General features: G+C 49.2%; 1 protein-coding gene across 1 annotated transcript in view; it reads left to right on the top strand.

Annotated features, from left to right (window-relative positions):
* The first annotated feature begins 3,351 nt into the window (after positions 1–3,351).
* Positions 3,352–11,118, top strand: part of MAPKAPK5 (MAPK activated protein kinase 5) — a 142,549-nt gene continuing 134,782 nt past the window's right edge. The window contains exon 1 of the mRNA XM_073626073.1: positions 3,352–3,569. Coding sequence (XP_073482174.1) covers positions 3,534–3,569 — 36 coding nt within the window. The 5' untranslated portion in view covers positions 3,352–3,533. The remainder of the gene's footprint in view (positions 3,570–11,118) is intronic.

Raw genomic sequence — 11,118 nt, 5'->3', positions numbered from 1 at the left:
GATAATAATAAACAGGACAAAGAGAGAGAGTGCGACTCCCCTTAACAGGGCACAGACAGCAATAAAAACTGACAGGTGATCTAACCCCTTTTCACTCTATATAAAACAAAAAAAAAAAAAGTTTTGTCTTTAGTTGTACTTTAAGTAATGACAAAGTTATTGCTGAACAAATGAGTCATAGCAGATTTGTACAAATTGCTCTGGTCCATAGGGAGTGAATAGATGTGAGAGGCACAGTGGTTAAGTAATATACAAAGTTCAGGACCAGGTTTAAAGAGTTTGTAAACCTCCATTTTCAATCTGTACCTATAGCTACACCTTATTATAGGCTTACCTATAGGTACAGTAAATATCTCCTAAATGTGCACCCTTTAGGAGATATTTACTCTGTGCTGCGCCGAGAAGAAATGGCCCTCCGTGCTGTTTCTTCACTAGCTAGTGCCGTGACTGGAGGTTCTCTCGCGCGCATGCGCAGAAGAGACGTCATGCGACTTAGGCCAGTCACAGGGCCGAAGTCAGCGGCCCCGGAAGGAAGACAGGCGAAGATGGATGCGGCCTCCAGCGGGGACAGCGTGGGCTTCGTTTGCAGGTAAGTGCCACATAATGCACTAATATGCGATGCATAGTAGTCCATTATGCTTTTACTTTGCAGGGAACAAAAGAGGAAGTAAAACCCATCAGGGTTTACTTCCTCTTTGAGTAATGCTTAATGGCAGGTTAGGGCAATATAGTGGTGGTATAGTGGTAGGTTAGGACAATACAGTAAAATCTTGGTTTGACAAGCAAATTTTTAAAATAAATTTTGACTTGATATACAAGTAGCGTCATGTCACAACTTAGTATAAAAGCGAAGAGAGGCGCCTCTAAGTGTAGCAATATGGTTATATTTAATGAAGGTACAACATTTAGCAACTCACACGGTTGATGATTAAAAGGAGGCACATCGAAGTATGCAGGCATCCGGGGTAAAGCTGTCCACATAAACCATCCTCCACATCGCCATCTATGTCATTCCTTTCCACGCTGCGCTTCATGAGTGCTTCAAGCCTCGCTTTCATATCGATCTACTACAGGGTAGTCTTCCTGGTTGCGATTGCGGGCTGACAGCAGTAAGAGCCAGCGGTGCCTGCATACTTAGATGTGCCTCTTTTAATCATCAACCATGTGAGTTGCTAAATGTTGTACCTTCATTAAATGTAACCATATTGCTACACTTCGAGGCGCCTCTCTTCTCTTTTATACTCTATAGCTCCTGCTGGATTTTTCTTCTAATCCCCTTGTGGAGGCTGCCATTTGTGGATGGACATTTTATGGTTACACAACCTATCACATAGCATTAATCTATTTATATAGACTATAAATTGAAGGACTTATGAATAAATGGTTGTGGAACAAATCATCTGAGTTTCCATTATTTCTTCTGGGGAAATTTGCTTTGATATACAAGTGCTTTGGGTTACAAGCCTGTTTCCGGAACGATTTATGCTTGCAATCCAAGGTTTTACCGTATAGTGGGTTAGGGCAATATAGTGGTGGTATAGTGGCAGGTTAGGGTAGTATAGTGGTATCATGTTAGCTCATGGCTTGTAATCCCAAAGACTCTCCAGGCTGCTGTGTCCTTCCTCCGACAATCTGCACATGCGCAGTACGCAAAGTCATTCCAGCTTATATGATGTCAACACTGCGCATGCGCAGATCGTTGGAGGCATTATCCAACGATCTGCAAAGTGAGAAAATAATCGTCAGATTCTGCCTGGCTCTATGCTCATGCGGGAGAATTGACCAATCACGTGACAGGCAGATTTGGGGGGTATTACAGGGTGGGCCACCGTCCTGCAACACACCCAAATCCGCCTGTCACGTGATTGGTCACGCCAGCTGATCAACATATCAGCTGGCTTGACGTTGCGCATGCACAGATCTTCAGAGGCATTATCCGCCGGGGATGCACTATTCAATAGAACACGGCTTTAGTCAGCATAGGTGTTAGGAGAGGGGAGGGAGCATGTTTAATGCTAGTTAAGATAGAATTCTAAGTTTAGGCCTCATGCACACTGGACGTTAAAATAATGTTATAAAAACGTCAGTAGCTTTGCAGTGAGTTTTACAACTTTTTTCAATATTTGTGCAAGAGTGTTTTATAGCATTTTTCTGCGTTAGTATTTTTTTTTTTTGGGAGAAAAACTTTTTTTTTTTCAATGCATCAAAAACGTTAAAAAACACTGGTGACCGAAGTTTTTGAGCGTTTATCAGCGTTAGAGCGTTTTTACAGCTGAGAAACATCTCTCAGAACCCACTAGTTTTTTTTTTTTTTTTTTACTGCTCAAAAACGCCACTGCCCAAAACTGCTGATAACAGCCTATGTGTGCATGAACACATAGGATAACATGATGGAGCGTTTAATGACTGTAGAAAAAAAAAAAAAGCCGTCTGCAGCCAAAAACAGCTGCTGTAAAATACGTCCAGCGTGCATGAGGCCTCATACACACGGACCTTTTAAAAAACGGGCTGTAAAGCTAGTAACAACGCCTGGAAAAAAAGCTACATTAAAAAAACGCAATTTTATTAGCGTTTTGTTTTGGCGTCAATGCACGTTTAACGTTGTTTGTAAGCATTAATGCTAAGGCGCGTTTTTTAAAAAAAAAAACATACCTCTGCTATTTTCCACTCCCAAATTATCCACATAAACATTTTTACAGCTTAAAAACGCTGCCACTAAAAAATAGCTCTAGCGCTGGAGCCTCAGAACGCGCTGGTCCTTGGTTTTTTTGGAGCTTAAAAACGACCATGCCTGTTACAGCTCAAAAACAACATGGTGTGTATGAGCCCATTGAATAACATGGAGTGACGTTCTTAAGCAGCAAAAAAACTGTTGTTAAAACTTCCGTGTGTAAGAGGCCTAATACCTGCAAAATGAACAATCACAGCCCGACAAAAGTAAATATTTTCTTAAAAAATAGTATATCTATATATACATATAGATTTCTTTATAAATCTCATCAGACGGATGAGCTTATCCCAGCAGAGCACTCACCCTCCTTTCAAACAAAACCCCTCACTAAGCATTACCACTCCATGACCCAATCAAAGTGCGCCCTCAGCTCGGAAGGGCTCCCAGCAGCGGCTCGCACTATGGGGCTCACAGGGGCCCTTCATTATATGTGGCGCGCCGCTAAAGTGCCCATGCAAAATGCCTGTCTCGTTTTCCACACATTTGTCTTCAATACACATTGGGAGCCACTTCTACCATTGTTTACGTTTTATCACAGGAGTCCGGAAGCCGCGACCTTCCTAGCCTGGAGGGGCTTTCGCGATGTGGGCGTTTAACAAAACCGGCATGTTTGTGGTCGTGCCGATAGGGAGGTAATGTGTTGTAGTTAGAGGAGGTCTTTCCATAGCGCCGGTGTGTCCGGTCCTCCGCCTCCTTTGCCTCCCCCCTATTGTATGGAGGACCCGAGCGGCAGCTTCATGTACTGGCTCAGGCTGTGACCCGCTGCTCGCCATTCACTCCCCCTCCTTCCTCCCCTCACTATATGTCGCAGAGCAGCGCCATGGACAAAACAATAAAGGTAAGAAAATGTGACCTCTATATACACAGCTGGGGACGGCTCCCTGTATACAGACAGGTATGTCTTAGTGCACAGTGTGCTCTGTGCTGGGGAGGACTCTACATACAGACATGACAGTGTGCTCTGTGCTGGGGAGGACTCTACATACAGACATGACAGTGTGCTCTGTGCTGGGGAGGACTCTACATACAGACATGACAGTGTGTTCTGTGCTGGTGACGATAGAGGCTCTCTGTATACAGACATGTATCTGTGTATTACAAGACTCTGTGCTGGTGACAGTGGAGGCCCACTAATACCCGGATACCTGTCTGTATATACAGAGAGTCATCCTCAGCACAGAGCACACTATCCTCTAATACACAGATACCTGTCTGTATACACAGAGAACCATCAACACAGAGCACACTATCCTCTAATACACAGATACCTGTCTGTATACACAGAGAACCATCAGCACAGAGCACACTATCCTCTAATACACATATACCTGTCTGTATACACAGAGAACCATCAGCACAGAGCACACTATCCTCTAATACACAGATACCTGTCTGTATATACAGAGAATCATAATCAGCACAAAATATACTGTCATCAGATTGCTATCTGTGTATTAGAAGACAGTATGCTCTGTGATAGTGACAGTGGTTGCTTTCTAATGCGCAGATACTTGTCTGTATATACAAAGGACAGTGTGCTCTTTGCTGGTGATGACTCTGTATGTACACACAGCTAACTGTGTATTCGTTGACAGTGTGCTCTGTGCTAGTAGCAGCTCTCTGTATTGATAGATGTGTCTCTGTATTAGAGGACAGGATGCTTTGTGCTGGTGACAGTGGTGGCTCTCTATCTACAGAACTGTGTATTAGAGGGTGGTGTGCTCTGTGCTGGTGGTTGGAGTTCTGTATTTATAAACATCATGTATCAATGTGCTGGTGACAGTGGTGGCTCCTTGTGTATATACAGACATGTATCCATGTATTAGAGGGTGGTGTGCTCTGTGCTGATGACGGTGGCAGCTACCTCTATACTTACAGCTATCAGTGTATTAGAGGACAGGATGCTTTGTGCTGGTGACAGTGGTGGCTTTCTGTATATACAGACATGTATCTGTGTATTAGAGGGTGTTGTGCTCTGTGCTGGTGACAGTTACCGCTATACTCACAGGTGTCAGTGTATTAGAGGGCAGTGTGCTCTGTGCTGGTGGTGCACTTTTGTATTTATACACTCTACAGACAGGTGGCGGTGTGCTCTGTGCTGGTGGCCGTTACCTCTCTACAGACAGGTGGCGGTGTGCTCTGTGCTGGTGGCCGTTACCTCTCTACAGACAGGTGGCGGTGTGCTCTGTGCTGGTGGCCGTTACCTCTCTACACACAGGTGGCCGTTACCTCTCTACACACAGGTGGCCGTTACCTCTCTACACACAGGTGGCCGTTACCTCTCTACACACAGGTGGCCGTTACCTCTCTACACACAGGTGGCCGTTACCTCTCTACACACAGGTGGCGGTGTGCTCTGTGCTGGTGGCCGTTACCTCTCTACACACAGGTGGCGGTGTGCTCTGTGCTGGTGGCCGTTACCTCTCTACACACAGGTGGCGGTGTGCTCTGTGCTGGTGGCCGTTACCTCTCTACACACAGGTGGCGGTGTGCTCTGTGTTGGTGGCCGTTACCTCTCTACACACAGGTGGCGGTGTGCTCTGTGCTGGTGGCCGTTACCTCTCTACACACAGGTGGCGGTGTGCTCTGTGCTGGTGGCCGTTACCTCTCTACACACAGGTGGCGGTGTGCTCTGTGCTGGTGGCCGTTACCTCTCTACACACAGGTGGCGGTGTGCTCTGTGCTGGTGGCCGTTACCTCTCTACACACAGGTGGCGGTGTGCTCTGTGCTGGTGGCCGTTACCTCTCTACACACAGGTGGCGGTGTGCTCTGTGCTGGTGGCCGTTACCTCTCTACACACAGGTGGCGGTGTGCTCTGTGCTGGTGGCCGTTACCTCTCTACACACAGGTGGCGGTGTGCTCTGTGCTGGTGGCCGTTACCTCTCTACACACAGGTGGCGGTGTGCTCTGTGTTGGTGGCCGTTACCTCTCTACACACAGGTGGCGGTGTGCTCTGTGTTGGTGGCCGTTACCTCTCTACACACAGGTGGCGGTGTGCTCTGTGTTGGTGGCCGTTACCTCTCTACACACAGGTGGCGGTGTGCTCTGTGCTGGTGGCCGTTACCTCTCTACACACAGGTGGCGGTGTGCTCTGTGCTGGTGGCCGTTACCTCTCTACACACAGGTGGCGGTGTGCTCTGTGTTGGTGGCCGTTACCTCTCTACACACAGGTGGCGGTGTGCTCTGTGCTGGTGGCCGTTACCTCTCTACACACAGGTGGCGGTGTGCTCTGTGCTGGTGGCCGTTACCTCTCTACACACAGGTGGCGGTGTGCTCTGTGCTGGTGGCCGTTACCTCTCTACACACAGGTGGCGGTGTGCTCTGTGCTGGTGGCCGTTACCTCTCTACACACAGGTGGCGGTGTGCTCTGTGCTGGTGGCCGTTACCTCTCTACACACAGGTGGCGGTGTGCTCTGTGCTGGTGGCCGTTACCTCTCTACAGACAGGTGGCGGTGTGCTCTGTGCTGGTGGCCGTTACCTCTCTACACACAGGTGGCCGTTACCTCTCTACACACAGGTGGCCGTTACCTCTCTACACACAGGTGGCCGTTACCTCTCTACACACAGGTGGCGGTGTGCTCTGTGCTGGTGGCCGTTACCTCTCTACACACAGGTGGCGGTGTGCTCTGTGCTGGTGGCCGTTACCTCTCTACACACAGGTGGCGGTGTGCTCTGTGCTGGTGGCCGTTACCTCTCTACACACAGGTGGCGGTGTGCTCTGTGTTGGTGGCCGTTACCTCTCTACACACAGGTGGCGGTGTGCTCTGTGCTGGTGGCCGTTACCTCTCTACACACAGGTGGCGGTGTGCTCTGTGCTGGTGGCCGTTACCTCTCTACACACAGGTGGCGGTGTGCTCTGTGCTGGTGGCCGTTACCTCTCTACACACAGGTGGCGGTGTGCTCTGTGCTGGTGGCCGTTACCTCTCTACACACAGGTGGCGGTGTGCTCTGTGCTGGTGGCCGTTACCTCTCTACACACAGGTGGCGGTGTGCTCTGTGCTGGTGGCCGTTACCTCTCTACACACAGGTGGCGGTGTGCTCTGTGCTGGTGGCCGTTACCTCTCTACACACAGGTGGCGGTGTGCTCTGTGCTGGTGGCCGTTACCTCTCTACACACAGGTGGCGGTGTGCTCTGTGTTGGTGGCCGTTACCTCTCTACACACAGGTGGCGGTGTGCTCTGTGTTGGTGGCCGTTACCTCTCTACACACAGGTGGCGGTGTGCTCTGTGTTGGTGGCCGTTACCTCTCTACACACAGGTGGCGGTGTGCTCTGTGCTGGTGGCCGTTACCTCTCTACACACAGGTGGCGGTGTGCTCTGTGCTGGTGGCCGTTACCTCTCTACACACAGGTGGCGGTGTGCTCTGTGTTGGTGGCCGTTACCTCTCTACACACAGGTGGCGGTGTGCTCTGTGCTGGTGGCCGTTACCTCTCTACACACAGGTGGCGGTGTGCTCTGTGCTGGTGGCCGTTACCTCTCTACACACAGGTGGCGGTGTGCTCTGTGCTGGTGGCCGTTACCTCTCTACACACAGGTGGCGGTGTGCTCTGTGCTGGTGGCCGTTACCTCTCTACACACAGGTGGCGGTGTGCTCTGTGCTGGTGGCCGTTACCTCTCTACACACAGGTGGCGGTGTGCTCTGTGTTTGGTGGCCGTTACCTCTCTACACACAGGTGGCGGTGTGCTCTGTGCTGGTGGCCGTTACCTCTCTACACACAGGTGGCGGTGTGCTCTGTGCTGGTGGCCGTTACCTCTCTACACACAGGTGGCGGTGTGCTCTGTGTTGGTGGCCGTTACCTCTCTACACACAGGTGGCGGTGTGCTCTGTGTTGGTGGCCGTTACCTCTCTACACACAGGTGGCGGTGTGCTCTGTGCTGGTGGCCGTTACCTCTCTACACACAGGTGGCGGTGTGCTCTGTGCTGGTGGCCGTTACCTCTCTACACACAGGTGGCGGTGTGCTCTGTGTTGGTGGCCGTTACCTCTCTACACACAGGTGGCGGTGTGCTCTGTGTTGGTGGCCGTTACCTCTCTACACACAGGTGGCGGTGTGCTCTGTGCTGGTGGCCGTTACCTCTCTACACACAGGTGGCGGTGTGCTCCGTGCTGGTGGCGGTTACCTCTCTACACACAGGTGGCGGTGTGCTCCGTGCTGGTGGCGGTTACCTCTCTACAGACAGGTGGCGGTGTGCTCGGTGCTGGTGGCCGTTACCTCTCTACAGACAGGTGCTGGTGGCCGTTACCTCTCTACAGACAGGTGGCGGTGTGCTCTGTGCTGGTGGCCGCTACCTGTCTACAGACAGGTGGCGGTGTGCTCTGTGCTGGTAACCGTTACCTCTCTACAGACAGGTGGCGGTGTATTGGAGGGCAGTGTGCTTTGTGCTGGTGGTGGCGTTCTGTATTTCTAGACCTGTATCAATGTGCTAGTGACAATGATTGCTCTTTATATATTGATAGGTGTCTGTGTATTAGAGGGTGGTTTGCTCTGTACTGTGCTGGTAAAGGGTGACATCATACAGCTGCTTTGTTTTGTTTTGGAGGGAACACAGACAGTACACACCAGGTGTGTGTGGGGAGCTCCATAGAAGACTGCTGGTGATGAGTCAGTCTTGTATCTCATCATATTGTGTGAGTCTGAGATCTATTTTCCAAATGAATCACCATGTGCTAATTGTCCTAAAGGAGGCAGGCGCTGCATGGTTCTGCCCATGGGGGATCTCTGTGTCCATAGGGAATCATGCAGCTCCTGAACCCTGACTACACAGCTGTGTGTAGATTGAATAACAGTCTTAGAATTTCCTGTAAAGTATCATTGTCATAGTGATCTGTACCTGATCTGATTCTCCTGCTCTTTCCTGTTGGTTTGTAATGTACAGAAAAGCTTTGATGGAATGAAGTCTGTTGTAGAAAGCCATGCCGTTCCCAGTACAGTATGTGTCATATGATCATGACCCCCTTTACCATTGGGCACACTAGGTTTGTTTCAATAGGTGGCAGGGTTGGGGGGGGTTCAACATTTCCCTGTATAGTTATACATGGTCCTTTTTTTTTTCCCCCATCAGTAGAAACATACCTCCCAGCATTTTGAGATGGAAATGAGGGACACCTACTAGCAAATGTATGTAGGCATAGGACACGTCCCCTTAAAGGGGAAATAACAAAAAAAGGTTAATTAAATCCACAAGTGTTTTTTTTTTAACCACTACTATTCCTTTTATATTGGCTTTTAAAATTGAAAAATGCAGCAATTTAGATGTAAGGTTTAGCACTGGGAAACACTTTTTGAAAGATAAAAAGTGCATTTTATATACAACTTTATAGATCCGACCAAAATGAGGGACATTGCTCCAAATCAGGGGCAGGCCCTCGAAATTGGGGACATTTGGGAGCTATGGTAGAAATGCTGTGATCTCCTATATATAAGCTTGTGTACAGGCTGGGTTCACATCCAAGCCACATGCAGCTCGCAGCGGGGGTCCGGTGCGCCCCTGTTCTCCCTTTCAGGGATGAATCAGGGCTGAATTTTTACCTGAAACGGAGCCAAAGACGCACAGGACCCTTGTGCAATCCATGGCCACCATGTAGATGTGTGAACTGGCTTCATTGAGAGCCGGGCACACTCTCCTATCATGTGAATTGGATGCAGTGAAACCCACATCCAGTTCGCATTAGTGTGAACCCAGCCTTACTAAAACTGGTGCAGCAGTGCATAGTAACCAATCAGCGTCTAGGTTTGAGGCTCGGTTCACACTAGTGCGACATATGCTCCAACTTTGGGAGCACCTGTTGCATGACGTGTATAAATCAATGGTTCTGTATGAGAGCCATCTTAACTGGTCTGACACAAGTCGGTCAGACTTTAAAAAAGGTTCCTGCACTACTTTGGTCCATTTTCAGCCTATTCAATATCATTGAAGTGGGATCATCATCCTAACTGATCCGACTTTTGGCATGCAACTTTTACTCTGAGGATCTAGAATGAGAACCCCATGCCAAAATTAAAAAAAAAAAAAAAAGGTGTAGGGTTCCCCCCCAATTCCATACCAGACCCTTTGAGTCTGGTATGAATCTTGAGAGGGAACACCACGCCAAAATAAAAAAAAAACTACTTGGGGTCTCCCTCCCCAAAATCTATACCAGACCCTTATCTGAGCATGCAGCCCAGCAGGTCAGGAAAGGATGAGTACAAGTGAGCATAGCCCCCCCCCCGGACCATACCAGGCCACATGCCCTCAAAATGAGGGGTGGGCGATTTGGGCAGGGGGGGGCTCTGCGCCCCCCACCTCAAAGCACCTTGTCCCCATGTTGATGGGGCAAGGGCCTCTTCCTAACAACCCTGGGCTGTAGCTGTGGGGGTCTGCGGGTGGGGGGCATATTGGAATCTGGAAGCCCCCCTTTAACAAGGGGGCCCCCAGATCCTGCCCCCCCATGTGTGAATGAGTATGGGGTACACTGTACCCCTACTCGTTCACCCGAAAAAGTGTCAAAAATAAATACAGTACACAGGTTTTTGACAAAGTCCTTTATTTAAAGTGTTCCCCCATCGTAGCTCTGACGTGTCTTTTTTCTCCGGTGATCTCTTCTGCCTCCTCCGGTTCTATTCCCTCTGCTGCTGATGTCTTCTTCCTCCAGCTCTTCTCCCTCTGCTGCTGATGTCTTCTTCCTTCAGTTCTTTTCCCTCAGCTGTCTTCCTCCTCTGGTTCTTCTGCCGGTACTTCTCCCGAAGCTGGTTCCTGCTGTTATGTCGGCTCCCACTGTCTGCGATTTCTTATATAGCAAAGGGGTGTGGCCATCCGGTGGCATCATTCAGAGACCCCAACCCCTTGTGACTTCACTGCCCTATCATACCCTGGGTGGTGATGTCACAAGGGACGGGGTCACCGGATGACATTACTGGATGGTCATGACCCCATGGCTGTATAAGAAATGGAAGAGAGCGGGAGCCAGCGTCAGGAGAAGAACCGGAGGAAGAAGACATCAGCAGCAGAGGGAGAAGAACCGGAGGAAGAAGACATCAGCAATGAAGGGAGAAGAACCGGAGGAGGGAGATGACATCACAAGAGAAAGACACGTCAGAGCTACAACGGGGGACATTTTTATTATTTTTTTCATTATTTTATTTTTTTTAAGGGATTTGTCAAAAACTTGTGTATTGTATTTATCTATTTTTGACACTTTTTTTGAGTGAATAAGTAGGGGTACAATTAGAGCTGCATGATTAATCGTTGAAGAATCGAGATCGCGAGATGTTAAAATGGGGCTTCCAGATTCTGATAAGCCCTCAAGATTCATACCAGACTCAAAGGGCATGGGATGGTCGGATTAAAGTTGAACATGAAGTCGTAGGGCAAAGTCGGATCGGAAGTCGTGTGATCCCGGCCTTATTGT

The sequence above is a fragment of the Aquarana catesbeiana genome, linkage group LG01 (genome assembly GCF_042186555.1).
Source record: "Aquarana catesbeiana isolate 2022-GZ linkage group LG01, ASM4218655v1, whole genome shotgun sequence".
Classification (NCBI taxonomy): Eukaryota; Metazoa; Chordata; class Amphibia; order Anura; family Ranidae; genus Aquarana; species Aquarana catesbeiana.
This window is presented reverse-complemented; position numbering and strand designations above follow the sequence as displayed.